Here is a 15,417-nt window from a genome sequence, read left to right on the forward strand (position 1 = left end):
CGACATATTTTCTTAATTCATTTTTGAACTTATTAACACGTTCCCGGACGAGCATGCTATAGCATTCGCATTGGATAGTTTAATTATGTCGCGGATGCTATAGCATTCGAAGTTTATTAAGTTTTTTTGTCAGATATGCTTGAGCAGTTGCTTTATCCTTATAAAATATAGGTAGTCTATTTCTTACTGTCACTGCTGACACAACCACAGATCGCTTACTGTCAAATGAGACCTTTTCTGCACACAAAGATAAAACAGTGTTTACGTATCATGACGGAAATGCTAGAGCAATCGCAAAAATCTAATACAAAAAATAGTGCCAAAGTAGGGTGACTCACTGCCCGTGAACGTGTTAATATTTTCTATCACAGCAATTTCCTTCGGTATTTTGTTATAGAGTTGAACGGCCTGGTACATCAGAGATTTTTGGGTGCTTGTTTTTTTTCTTGTTGGCAATCTAATTTGCTTAGAATTTCTCGTCCCGTGTCCGTGTATCTCGTTATTGTAATTTATTTTTCTTTTCAGTTCCTTAGACATCATCCCTATGTTAATTTTATGTATAAAAATAAGTACATTCAAATACACAGTTTGCTTCACCGTCAAAATATTCAGCTCCTTTAACATGTCTCTTATCCGTGTGTATATGTTGCGCTTAAGTATTATTCGCATTGCTTTATTTTGCAGTATTTGCATTTTTTTTATTTTCTCTATATTGCAGAGAAAAAGAATACTTGAACAGTAATTAAAGTGTGGTGATATAATTGTATTGTATATTATCTGGCATGTTTCTTTATTTACTTTGTTTCTGATTCTACCAAGAAATGATATTTTTTTTGCAATTTTTTTAATTGTATAGTCTGCATTTTTTGAGAAGTTCAATTTTGAGTCTATAATAACACCTAGATATTTAATTTCTTCCACTTTTTTATGATTTCTCCATTTATAGAAACCTTTGGTTCCTCATGCGTATTTGTTCTGCCTATATGCATGTATTTTGTCTTATTTACATTTAGTTTTAATTTATTTAGTTTGAGCCATTTCGACAATGTTTCTAAGTCACTATTTATCTTTTTGATTGCTTTCTCATAATTATCTTCTGCAATATAAATTAGTGCGTCGTCTGCAAACAGTCTTATTTTGCAATGTTTTAATATTTTTACCATATCATTTATATAGAGTATAAACAATATCGGACCCAATACAGATCCTTGTGGTACACCCAGCTTATTTTCAATCGGATTTGATATATTGTTTCTTATCTTTGTTGTTTGTTGCTTTTAAACCATTCCAGTTCTTTCCCTTTTATTCCATATTTTTTTAATTTTTTAATAACTCTTTTTCTATCTATTGTTTCAAAAGCTCTCTGAAAATCTAAAAACACCGCAACAATATGCAAGTTTTTATCTATATCTTCCTTCCAATCATCAATTACTAAATTTAACGCTGTTTCACATGAATTATTGTTCCTAAATCCAGATTGTTCGTCACAAAGGATGCTATTATTTTCCAAGTATTCTTCAAGTTGAGATTTAATTATGTATTCCATCACTTGCTCATATTTTGGTAACATATTTACAGGTCGAAAGTCTTCACATTTTTTTGTGTTCGAAATCTTTGGAATCGGTATCACCATAGACGTTTTCCATGATTCAGGAAACTTCCCTGTTTCTAACGATTCGTTTATTAAACTAAGAAACTCTTCTCCTATTACAGGTAATGCATGTTCTAATATTTGAATAGTGATCCCATCTTGGCTGGGCTTTGATTTGATTTTGGACAGTATTCTTTGGAGTTTCTGGCCGTCTATTTTCTTAAACTTTAATTCGCAAGTTTTTTCTTCAAAATTGAAAATTTCTTCTTCTTCTATGATTGGAATATTTTTGTTAATTTCTTCTATACTTGTCACAAAATATTTATTAAACTTATCAGCCATGTTGTTTTCGCCAGCCAATTCGGATGGGAATATGATATCTTTTTCCACATCTTCACATTTATTTTTCATCATTGACTTAAGTGTTTTCCACATTTACTCTCTTAAGCCCAATTGTTTTGCAGAAATTCATCAAATGGCCATTCAGCGCCATTTAGTTTTTTTGATAGTTGAAAGGTTCCGGTTAAATGCCGATTCTAAATCCGTTTCAGCTTTTGAACAAATTGTGATCAGCCGAACAGGACAACCATTATGTTATTAAGCTTGTAAGCTTATTACAATTTGATAAGATAGCTGAAGCCCACCTAGGTTCGGCGTTTAGCGGGGATGTCAAAAACAAAATGGCACTGAATGGCCATTTGATGACAATGCTACATTTGAATTTCTGCGAAACAACTGGGCCTTATTCACTGTAATGAACTTGTGACGGAAAGAAAAGACAGCATATTGATCATATTATTCCGCCATTCCCATATCACAATAAGACATTAAAATCACCCTTCTTGTATTTCTGATTACGCATTATTCAAAAATTGGGGTAGTGAATGAGTTAAAGAGAGTGGGAAACATGGAACTTACGCATGTCATATAACAAGGATAATAAACAGTTTTTTTTTTTTTTTTTTTTTTTTTTTTTTTTTTTTTTTTTTTTTTTTTTTTTTTTTTTTTTTTTAGTTACTTTTTAAAATAATTAGGTACATTTTTGTATGGCACATGAAATAAAATATATAAATAAAATTAAAACAGATCATTGAAGTCCTCCTCACTAGGAGATCCTGTGCTGAGGGGGACTATATATGTTAGAATACGTTTTCAGCAACTAAGATGATGTTTTAAATATATTAGTTAGTTCTTCTTCCGATATTTCCATAAGCCAAGATTTGATGTCCTTAATGTAGTTATTTTTCGTTTTCCTTTGTTTGATGTTGAGAGGGAGTTTATTATATAATTTAATTGCTAAAAATTCAGAGTTTCTTTGTCCAAAAGTAGAATTACATTTAGGAATATTTAGCATGTCTGTTTGCTTGGCTCTGGTTTTATGATCGTGAGAGGGGTTTGCCTCTGGTTTATTTTTTAAGTGATGAACTAGAATATTTTTAGCATAGATTTTTTGTAAACTTGGAACATCAAACAGATTAAAAATATCAGTAGTTGGCGTCCTTACGTCCTTAGTTTCAGACAATAGTTTCTAGGTTTGCATTACCTTAACACCCAAGACCTCTGCATTATACACAATGTTTTCCAAGTCCTTGATGCCCTCCTTAGCCAGGGTGCTGGCCTCTCCTTTGCGTTTAATGAAGGTCTTCAAAACATGTCCCAGCTTGTCCACTGAGCACTCTGTCTCCATCAAACTGAAGAGAGCCACCATGGCGTGGTCTGAGAGACACAGCGATATCAAGTGCGTCTGAACTTGGAATTTAGACAGTTTGTCATCCTGAAACAGAAATAGTGTTCATAACATTCCGAAAACAATGTTATAAAAGCTGATGAATGGATTTCTGACAAACAATTCAATGGGTGAAGCAAACAAAAACAAATAAGACAACTAATCAACCCCGGCTTGTATAATATTATCTATGTACTTTTAATATTAGTCAAGTTAAAAAAATATTGGATAATATCAGAGGATAAAGAATATTAGGTTTTATAAAGTAGCTCACACGAGCATCAGAGAAGATGGTGTAGATATCATTATACTTCTCGGGCTCTATTCCACAATTCAGCAGAACAGCTTTCAGGAGACTGGTGTGGTTGAGGCGGATAGTTAAGTTTCTGGATTTCATGGCGGGGAATGCATTAGCTATTTCATAGACTATTGACAGGAGTTCCGCTTCAGCAAAGAGATTACCTGAAATACAATATTTTTGAAAAAATGTATCACCATGAAATACTAAATTCATTATAATTAAATCTCCGTGTTCAAGAGATCACATTTACCTTTTTAAGAAATAATAAGGCAAGACGCCATATTGTCTGTGCCTTGTTTCTTATTATTCAGTAAGGAAAATGGTAAATAGAATAAAAATAAAATTGAAATATCAAGCAAAGCCAGATCTTAGTAAACTAATATAATTTTTCTTTACCTGGTGTTGGAGTTACAATATCAAAGGAGCATTCGTATAACTCTGTTGGATGAAAGCCATGTATTTTGTTTTCCCTGTAAACCTTTTCAATAGAGTATCTTTTCAGCATGGTAATTCCATTCCATACCACATAACGAGCAAATGGCACCCTGTAAAATATTACAAAGGTAATATGTCACACACTTTCACTTAAAACATATGAAAACCAAAACATAACAGTTGTATTGTATACGCACCTCAAATCGTGTGGAATGTGAACCACCCCACCGCTGTGTGTCATAAGCCTTACGCTGGATTCCACAGGATCATAAAGATTGCATCGCGGCAGTAATAATGGGGGAGACAGTTCAACACCACCATGTAATTTGAATATTTTGATAACCTAAAGATATTTCAATAAAAGACTTCAAGATTATTGCATTGAAGAAAAAAAAATATGGAACAACTCTGGAAGAAAAAATCTTGTCAGTGAAATAAATCATAGACAAGTTAGTACCTAAATCCGAGAATGGCTGCAGCTATAGCTTCTCGAAATTATTTGCAATTTTTCAGTTGTGGTTGTAATTTATAAAAAAATATATTAAAACTATATAATTGAGGATTTGACCAGGTACTCAGCCGTCAATAAAAAAATCCTTTTGAAAAATATATAATTATTATAAAACAGTTGTTACTCGGTAGGGAGCAATAGCTACAACTATGTAACTGTAAACACAAGATATAAAAATTATATTACTTAAGTAGGTACTTTTATAGAAATAAAATCAATTGTTTTTAAACATTAATTCATGGTTAGAAAATTAAGAAAAAAACATAAATTATCATCTGCAAAAAAAACCAAAACACATCTCACAATGACATTACAAAACTTACAGACATGTCATAGAAATCTCAAAGTGGCAAGCAAAAGGTCAGGTTGTGTGCTATATCTAACCAAATTGTATAAATGAGTGCCAAAATGCCCCAATGCGTGATGAGAATGTTTTACCATTACTCGGCGAACACTAGTAAAAGCCAAGGAATAAGATGTAATTTGTAAGTACATGCAATATGACTATTATTACAAATTACAAATTAATTCAATTGTTTTCCGAAGATTTTAAGCTCCATTGCAGAAAATGAGATAGCGAATGTAGGAACACATAAGTACGAGAATAACAACATATCAGCAGTAGGTCATCTCATACAGCATTCCGCATTTGCTTGGTAGTGAGTATGAACACATACTGTCATCTCAATAACATCCGTGATGTAGAATGTAGTATTTTATGCAACTTTTAAGTATGTAGAAGCTGAAAGGTCCTACATCTATCTTGTTCGTACACACATATTCTTTGAATTTATATCTTTATCATAAATGAACAAACGCTTAATGAATTAAGAATTTACTGGAATCATAAGTGTGTTTGTTACTTGCCACATTTTGTGTTTTGAGACAATAATGAACTGCGTAATGAAATCTTTCTAATGTCACTGCATCTAACGGGAAAAATATTGTAGAACTTTAGAATATTTACATTATGCATTATGCAGTTAGAAGTTGGTATTTAATTGCATAATACGAGGCGTATCCAGAAAGTAAGTGTACTGAATTTTTGTAGGTTACAAATTTTTTTATTGAAACATAAAAATTACATGGTTACCGTAGTACATAATGTAAGCTATTTTTCGACATAGTCGCCATTCCTCTCAATGCAGGTGGTGAAGCGGGGTATCAACTTTTTAATGCCTTCCTTGAAGTAGTTTCCCGCCAACCCCTTCGTCCACTTCTCCACCTCCTCCTTTACCACCTCGTCGGTTGAAAACCTTTTTCCACCCATGTACAGCTTCAGGGAGGTAAAGAGATAATAATCTGAAGGTGCTAGGTCGGGGGAATGCACGGGGTGGTTCAGGACATCCCATTTAAACGAGGCAAGCAGTTCCTTCGTGGCGTTGGCCGTGTGTGGTCTGGCATTGTCGTGCAGCAGGCTGACTCCATTTGTCAGCATGCCTCTTCTCTTGTTTTGAATCGCCTTCTGCAAATTTTTTAGGGTCTCACAGTATCTTGCAGAGTTGATGGTCTCCCCTTGAGGCAGATATTCAATCAAAATTATGCCTTGACAGTCCCAAAACACAGATGCCATAATTTTCTTGGCTGAAATTGTGGTTTTGAACTTTTTGGCGGAGGGTGAAGAGGTGAGAACCATTTTTAAACTCGCGATACCACTTGTACATACTCGTACGATTCATAGCTTTATTACCATATGCAGTTTTCACCAAATTATAAACCTCAAACGGAGGTTTTCCCTTCCAAACGAGATAACGGATGACGCCGCGTATTTCGCACTTGGCAGGAGAATGGATTGACATTTTTCACGAAACGTGTTGTCGCGTCGACACTTCTCAACGTACTGACCTTGAACCGGTCTCGTTGCGGAGGGGAAGAGTCAGGCTACACGTAAGTGTAGCCAACATGTCGAAAATAAAATTCATTCGGTCGTGAGAGTCTCAGTACACTTACTTTCTGGATACGCCTCGTACATAATAATTATTGTCTTAAAGATATTAATTAAACATAAATCTCATTAACGTACCATTTCTTTAACAGATGTGGCTAACAGATGGGGTTTCCGGCTGTGTGAAACTGCCATTTTGAGTAAGTTCATATCGTATGTTATATCATCTGCTGGTGTTAATTCCTGAAACAGACATCAAAAACATTATGTATTTCTGTAACAAACGATCTTAGTAATACGCAGATTTCCGAGCGTACATTGATCAGTTCTTCGATCTCGAAAATAATATCTCGTTACCGAATCGCTTCGTCTCTCACTAGCCCGGGAAAGGGATGCTATTGGTTAACTTCTTCACCCCCGCCGCTTTGGCTTACAGATGTGATCCCTGGAAGGGATGACACAGGTGTGATGCCCTAGGAAAGGTCATGTTTCAGTTCCAGAGGACAAGTTGCTTCCAGATGCTTAATGCGCCACTTCTCAGAGGGAGGATATACTCGTTGAAACCCTTTTGGTAAAACAAAGGGTGAAGGGAACCTATTACGTTTCCATTGGGAGGACCGAGACAGGTGCAATCTGTTTCTCAATGAACCCATAAAAGTGGTTGTTAATGTTTATTACACTGTTTACTATCGAACTGCTATAAATACATGTCATACTTGCAAATTGATATATCTATAGCCAAATTAAATAAATTTTTTATATTAACCCCACACAGGAGGCCCTGAGGAAAATAATTTCCCTAAGGGCCTATGTTATTTTTGGGGATGCTGTGTGGAGGGACCCACCTCCCAACTAATTGTGTTCACCGTTTAAATTGTGAATTTATTTAATAATCCTGTTACAAATGGCGCCCAACATGATGGCCAATCAATTTGCGGGTGTTAGAAGTTCATAGAATCAGTAAAATCAATGATAATTAGTGAAAGTACTGAAAATTTTGAGGCATTATTGTCAATAGAGAAGTGACATAATTGTTTTCTTACAAACTTTTATTTTTACATTAACCCCCACACAGGATGCCCGGGTCTCAGCCTCTCCCGATCTGGCACGCCATGCAGGTGGTGGGCAGGCGTATCTTAAACACACCTCACACGATGAACCTGGGCACCAAAAAATAGTTCCCGGTGCGGCAGTACTACCTAAGTTTTCACAAAAATGGCGCCAATAAAGTATCCAATTATTATTATTATTATTACATATCAACTTTGTAAAAAAACAATATTATTGAGTCTGTTGTAAATATAATTGGTTTACGAAGATAGCATAGAAAGCACATAAACATATCATAGGTACACAACATGAAGTATCTTATTACTGTATATTGTTTCATCTCTGTAAATCATGTACCGTTTGTTTCTATAATATAAAATAAAATATAGAAAAATATGAATTAATTATTTTCTATCACCGGTTCTAAGTACCTGTTGAAAACAGGCGTTGATCAAGTGTTTATAGGCCTTGGAGCGGGTGTCCATCAGGGCGTGCCTCAGAACTTCGCGCAGCTCACATTCCTCCAGCGCACCAGGAAGCTGGTCCCACTGGAGAAGTTCGGCGCAGGTTGGACGCACACTGACATCATGGTTCAACAGCCAACTGAAAGGTAAAATACTATGATTTATATACGTACATTGGTGATTTACGATTACATAATCAATTAGCAATTCTCGGCGCGTTACAGCATATGATCACAATATTATCAGAAGCTGAAACAGGCTGAGAACAGGCGTTTAAAGCCCTTCTTCCACAGGGATACGCAAGTATCCCATATGTGACGATTCAAGTATCTTGACAACTACCGTCATACATCTGTAACGAGGTTTGTACACAGGCACACATTGCCAGAAATTTTGTTAACTCGTCAGCGACGCTATTCACCTGCAACCAGTCGGGCGACGTTGTCGTCACTCATGTAGTAGAGACTTTAAATATTGTGTCACCTGTGTCAGACATTTTACTATTTGATTAAGAGTGAGGTTATGACATCATTCTAATTTTGACATTTCGAGAATTCAACAATGATTGGTGGCGACGCGGGTCTCTTCATTTCAGGAGCGACGTGTGCGTGACAAGCTGTTTATGATGTGAGTACACAACATGAGTATCGGATACTTGCATATCTCTGTGGAAGGGCCAAAAATTTTAAATGGTGCTGATCGATGTCAATTAAATGTGACGGGAGTTGAAACATCCCAACCCAAATTTTCGAGACATTCAATTTATTCCATTTTTTATAATCAGTCGACAATGGCTACCATAGACATATGAATATTAGTAGACCTCCCCTAAGTGATTAAAAGCGTATTATCCCCACTCCCCATACCGGTTCCATTGGAGCCGGCTGTGCTCGCGTATGGCCTCAAGTGAAATTTGAAAACGTGACGTCATCATTCTTGTGCGAGCTATGGTCGAGGCATCATCGGTTCATTTTACGAAATAACACGGCAAAATGTTGACTTGTGCTATGAAAACTTGTAAAAATAGATGTGAAAAAGAGAATAAACCCAATTGTCGTATTACATTCCATATATAAGCATTATTTTACTTTATTTTAAGCATATTCACATCGTATAATATGAATCAGTTGTTACTTGTTATCACATCGAGAAACGTCTGGACGCGAAACACAAAGCTGGTTGGTCGCTGGGAAGTAAATTATGAACATTTATAAAAGTGTCTAAATACTTAAACGAAATATTCGACTCTGAAAATAAAACCGAATTTTTTTGCCGAATTTGGACTTCGCAAATTTGTTCATAACGTGGCGAGTAATTTGCGCTCCCATGTAAAAATGTCCATTCATTCCAAAGCAGATTTTACTTTTAAGAAGTAAATGGTGATATTATAATGCGAGATGCCTATTTACTGTCAGATTGATTTATTGACGAATCACAGTCAGTCTTACGCCCTTCGTTCTTCAACAGTTGATTTTACCCCTCGCCATTATCTTCTCGTCTATTAATTCCTATGTCTGTGATGGCTACCCATATTTAGATCCTATAGCTTTAGGCCTTGAGCCATAGCTGCCTAAATTTAGGTAGACGGGTTTTGCTAATTAATTTTTTATAATTTAAACGATGAAATATAGTTGGATTCATTGTCTTAAGCCTTAGACACATTACGCTATATTATGCGTGCATAATTTGGGCATGGCACATACGTTTTATATGTTGGGGTGACACACTACGCTATAATCTTACTCAGGAAAAGGGGTCAGATCAATTAAGGGACTGCCGCGTTATATCATTATCATTTTTATGAATGGGATCTGTCACTTTGACAGATGATAGGCGCGTAATTACGGAGCTCCGTAAATTGTACTGACCCCTTCTCCTGCCGTAGGTAAGAGAGGGGTAATTTTTTTTAATTTGTCTATTTGTTTATTCTATTTATTGACTACTGAAAATATCGTCGGTTAAGAGAGACAAGTGGCTAACTAAAATTTTTGCCAAATTAAGTTTTTGCCGAGAAGTCAGGGACGCCCGAGGAAGACATGGCACGATCAAGTGAATCAGATACTTGAGTCGGGCCATGTCAAGAGTCAGAATAATAGAAGAGTATGTATGAGTGTGAATGAGGCAAGGAGTGTGAGACAAGACCAAGTTGTTTGGCAATCTGTCCTCTCTGCCTACCCCTGCAGAGAAACGGTGTGATGGTAAGTTAGTTAGTTAGTTAAGCTTTTACCGACGATATGCATTTCTAACCGCTACAACAAAAGATAGCAGTTTCAAAATCCATAGAATCTTTTAACTTTAAATTTTTCCCAGAAAAGATACCTATCAGCTTTTACAAATCTTAAACAAAGTTATAATTTCAATCGTTACTAGTAAGTACCGTATCAAAAACACTTGTTTGGAGTTCTCAGGAGTGTCAAAAACTTCCGGCATGATGATCTCGTCTGTCCTTAAGTTCCCCAGGGTTTTGACTCTCTCCATGCCAGTCTTCAACGGGAAATAAGACATCTCAAAAAGGATTATTCCCAGAGAATAGATGTCCACCTTCTGGTTGTATATCGCCTTGTTTCCGGTGGTAGTTAGTTCGGGAGCTACGTACAAAGCCGTGCCAACCTGTTAAACGACAAATTCATATTGCTGTAGTGTGCAGGTTATAATAATATGCAATTTTCTGTGCCTACCTCTTTATAATAAGTATCAATCAAGGAGTCTAGGAATAATATGGCGGACACCACTCTTGCCTAATGAAATAAATATGCTATAATATAAATGAGAATAAAAGTTTTTTATACTCACATGTCCCGTCATAGAGCCGTCTCCAATGTCTCCTTGTGAATATGAATCCATATCTGTAAAAACTAATGTTATTAATTTTTATTTACTGTTATAAATGAGTTCATGGTAGTTATGATTTCTTATGTCATATTTGATAATTTATTTATTTATAGTGATTGTTAACCTATAGTGTCGGAGTTGCCACCATAGCAACAGACAATTGAAAAAGGCATTTTTCTAGCTATTCTCGGAAAACCACTAATTCTATTAAAATACAAATTTGATGAATACAAAGATATACACATTAGCTGTAATGATGTTAGAAATTCATAAAATCATTGTTTTGTAAAGCACAAGTCACTAATTACGAAATCAGTAGCCGCACGGCACACATAAAGGCTTTTAGGCTAAAGCAACTAAAAATTCACATAAAACAACTTGAAGCTCGTGGGTATCCGTCATTTCATAGGTTAATCTAAAAACACTTTTTATTGCGAAAATTCCTAAAAGTTATCTGGTAATCCATGTGTATTAAAAAATTTGCCAGTATTTAGTCAAACGATAATATAAAAACCCAACTTCACATAAAATTAGGTAACATCGTCATAGAAGGTGCATAATTTATTTATTTATTATTTTATTTACGCCCTAATGGGCTTTTACATGAAAATATACATTTACATTGATTACAATAATTGAACATAAGAAGATAAATGGAGTTAATTGTAAGAAAGCAACACATATAATAAAATTTTGTGCAAATTAGCAAAACACTAATAAGATGGATTCAATATAAAATATACCCAAGCATGAAATAGTAAGTAAAAGAAAGTTCAACATAAAAAGTAAGTAAGTGGGTGTGTTTAAACCCAGTATTAATTGTGAGTTTAACAAATCGATAAACCAATATAAATTAGAGTGTAACTTACTCGTGAGGTAAAGAACATTATAACAGAGATTTAAAAAAAAAAAAAATAACAAAATAAGAGTTGCACCTGTAAAAAGCAAAAACTAATAGAATTTAGCAATATCGACATGAATAAGAAATAATAAGATCTGAGATGGAACATAGTGTTATGTATAAAAAGTAGTTAGTAGGTATATGCATAGAATTATAAGTGTATAGTAGAGCAAATAAAAAACAAACAAATATGGATATAATTTACTTGAAAGGTTTCGAATGGGAGAAGATGTAATAAAATTATTAAAGCTATAAAAGTTAATTATTAGCCGATAGAATCGAAATAAGTTGCCTTTTAAAGCTCACAAAATTGTCAAAACCAAACATATCTATAAGTTCACAGTATTTATTCGCAAGGTTGTGAATTCTAGGAATTGGTGAAAAAATAGAATAATTAGTGTTGAGGTTCTTGTTAAATTTAAAAGTATCTTTACTGCGAGTTTGCCTAGCAGGAACATTAATGCAAATAAGTTCCAACAAATTAGGGCTGTCAATTAAAGATTTAATAATTTTGAATAAAAATAGCAAATCAATTAACACTCTTCTATCAGATAATTTAAGAAGTTTAGTTTCAGCAAGCAAGTTATTGTAATTTATAAATTCGATTGGAATTTTCATTTTAAAATTAATGTACCGAAGGAATTTATTTTGTACTTTTTCTAATGATTGAGAATGGACCTTGTAGTACGGTGACCATACGGTGGAATTGTATTCTAATTTGCTTCGTACTAACGAGCAATACAGATGTTTTAATGTTGACATACTTTTAAAATTTGCTCCCATTCTCAAAATAAAACCTAGTATTCTCATCGCATCGCTTGTTATTTCATCGATGTGTTCGTTAAACTGTAGACTCTCGTGGAATATAACACCAAGATCACGAATCTGTGATACACGAAGAAGATTAGCACCATTCATAAAATAGGAAAAATTAAGTGGATTTTTGCCTTTGTAAAAACTGATAATCTGGCATTTACCTAAATTTAGTTGCAAATCATTGACAGAACACCACGCACATAGTTTATTAAGGTTCAACTGCAAAATTGCGCGATCGTCATCGTCTTTGATTATTCTGTATATCTTCAGATCGTCGGCAAATAACAGGACTTTAACATTAGTAAAAATATTAACAATATCATTGATAAACAAACAAAATAATATTGGGCCCAAGTGAGATCCCTGTGGTACTCCGCTCGAGGCAGCAAATGTATAAGAAGTAAACGAATCTATCTTGACTGCTAAGTACCTTCCTAATAGATAACTCTTAAACCATTCCAACATGCTCCCTCTTATTCCCAACAATTTTAGTTTACGTAATAATATTTTGTGGTTTACTTTATCAAATGCCTTACTGAAGTCAGTATATATGGAATCAGTTTGATGTGATGCATTAAGGGCATTAACAATATCATTCGTGTACAATATCAAATTGGTAAGAGTAGATCTACCTTTAATGAATCCATGTTGAAGGGGAGAGATGGTTCGATTGATTCGGGATATCAACTTATCTAGTACTAGGCTTTCAAAAAGTTTGGGTAAAGTAGACATTATACATATTGGCCTATAATTTGTTACTTCGCTCTTATTACCTTTTTTGAAAATGGGCGTTAAAAGACTAAACTTCCAAAGGTCCGGGAATACACCTGATGAGAGTGACTTTGTAAATAACTTATGAATAGGATATGACAATGTATGCTAATGTATAATAACAAGCTTCCCCATCAGAATCATGTGCAGTTCTCTTAAATTCTATCAGCAACCGTGAAAATGATACCATTATAAATATTAAACATATTTTGTAGTATCAATAGGACAATATTTAATAAAAATAAAATAGTTATTTTGTTTAAAACCATCATTTTTTATTAATTTATTGTCCGACCACCGGTTTTGTTTAGCTCAAACATCATCAGGGTGCAAATTAGTACTAAACTGAAATACAAAGTGTGTGTAAAAAATATATTAAAAAAAAAGATATAGAGGGAAACAATAAGATAACGATATAACAATACAGTTAGTTGAATAAATTTATATTAATACAAAGGAAATGAGGAAAAAAACCAACGGTTAAAATAATCTATTGGAACTATACTGACATTGTCATACATAACACATCAAATCATCCATTTTACCATAAACACTCCGCATTCGTCCATCGCTTAATCAAGATACCAATGCCTAGTAATAATTTCGCTAAAGAACTAATATTAATTAAAAAAATTGCAGTCAATAGCAATACATATATATACAGTCGGTCGGACAATAAATCAATAAAAAATCATGGTTACAAAATAACTGTTTTATTTTTATTAAATATGTCAAACCACAAAGCGATTGCTTTCTACAATAATATAAGACAATATTTATCCATAGCATGACTGGTTTTTTGTTTTTTTTTTTTATTTTTTTTTTTTATGTGACACCTCACAAGAGTGTCCCTGCCTGTGCAGTGCACAGACAGGGGAACTATGTCACCACCCGGTTGGGCGGCGTTGTGAGGCGGAGTAAGGTAGGGGCTGTAGGAAGGGATTTGTTAATGCGGGCCTTGAAGAGACTCGGATTATAGGAGGGAGGAAAAACAGATGCCGGTAGCTCGTTCCACATACGAGCCGACTTACACAAAAACGAGTCGTAAAAACGGCCCGTTCTCAAGAAGCCAACGTCAACCGTGAACGAGTGTTCAGTTCGTGTTCGTCGAGTTTCGCGCACGTGCACCGGTGCATCAGGGATCAATGCTGCTAGCTCCTTGGAGCAGGCTCCATTGAAATACCTGTAGAACAGACACAGCATGCCTACATTGCGTCTATGCATTAGAGAAGACAATCGGTCTGTTAACAACGGATTGTCAATCAGACGGATCGCTCTCCTTTGCACAGACTCAAGCAGGTTTATCAAGTATTTTGGGGCACCAGCCCAAAGGTGGCTCCCAAATTCAATAGTTGGGCGGACTTGAGACTTGTACAGGGTCAGCAGCTGGTCACTGTTGAAGAATCTCCTAGCCCTGTACAAGACGCCCAACTTTTTGGAGGCCTGATTTACTCGGGCTTCTATGGATCCCCGATACTTGAGCTGGTCTGATATAGTATCTCCAAGCATTTCAATGGAGTCTTTATTGGGGAGAGTGCTCCCATCAAATTGCACCAGACAGTCATTGATCTCCCTCTTTGCCGAAATCAGACACGCTTGGGTTTTTGAGACGTTGAAACTGACCAAGTTGGCCTTACTCCAGGCACGAACCATCTCTAGGTGGTGGTCAATTTTTCGCTTCAAAACTTCCCGAGCTGTTCGGACATCATAGGTGGAAGGGGGCCTGTCAAAAAGATAACCCCCGTGAACGGTGCTGTCATCAGCGTAGCAGTGAATTGGTGCACATTCGACGATGTTTAGCCATGTTCGGCCACTTCTTCCTTAAGCCAGCGGTGTAGGACATCCTCCGTTGGACGGAGTCTACCCTCACATCCACCCTGATGATATACAGTGTAGGTATGTAAGAAATGTTGGCTCAGGGGGGAGCAGACGTAACGTATTATAGTCTAGGAGGTAGCGTTGCATTTTAGGTAGTCTTTTTACACCGATCGATCGTTAGTTTTTTTGATAGATCTAGTGTGACTAATAAGGGAACCAAGCGTCAGCTGACGCACCCGCGGTTTGCGTGGGAGTGAGAGGTGGCGAAAATGGTACCTACAGCCATGGGCACCCGCAGAAAATTTTCTAGGGGGGG

General features: G+C 35.6%; 1 protein-coding gene across 1 annotated transcript in view; it reads right to left on the minus strand.

Moving 5' to 3' along the window:
• Gcn2 (eukaryotic translation initiation factor 2 alpha kinase Gcn2) overlaps positions 1-15,417 on the minus strand; it is a 41,326-nt gene that overhangs the window by 10,294 nt on the left and 15,615 nt on the right. Inside the window, exons 16-23 of the mRNA XM_089641074.1 lie at positions 10,757-10,809; positions 10,341-10,573; positions 7,931-8,102; positions 6,588-6,692; positions 4,251-4,396; positions 4,015-4,163; positions 3,592-3,779; positions 3,135-3,365 (exon numbers count right to left, since the gene is read on the minus strand). Coding sequence (XP_089497200.1) covers positions 3,135-3,365; positions 3,592-3,779; positions 4,015-4,163; positions 4,251-4,396; positions 6,588-6,692; positions 7,931-8,102; positions 10,341-10,573; positions 10,757-10,809 — 1,277 coding nt within the window. The remainder of the gene's footprint in view (positions 1-3,134; positions 3,366-3,591; positions 3,780-4,014; positions 4,164-4,250; positions 4,397-6,587; positions 6,693-7,930; positions 8,103-10,340; positions 10,574-10,756; positions 10,810-15,417) is intronic.

Source organism: Hesperophylax consimilis, chromosome 16 (assembly GCF_061612785.1).
Source record: "Hesperophylax consimilis isolate HC1 chromosome 16, BYU_Hcon_1.0, whole genome shotgun sequence".
NCBI lineage: Eukaryota > Metazoa > Arthropoda > Insecta > Trichoptera > Limnephilidae > Hesperophylax > Hesperophylax consimilis.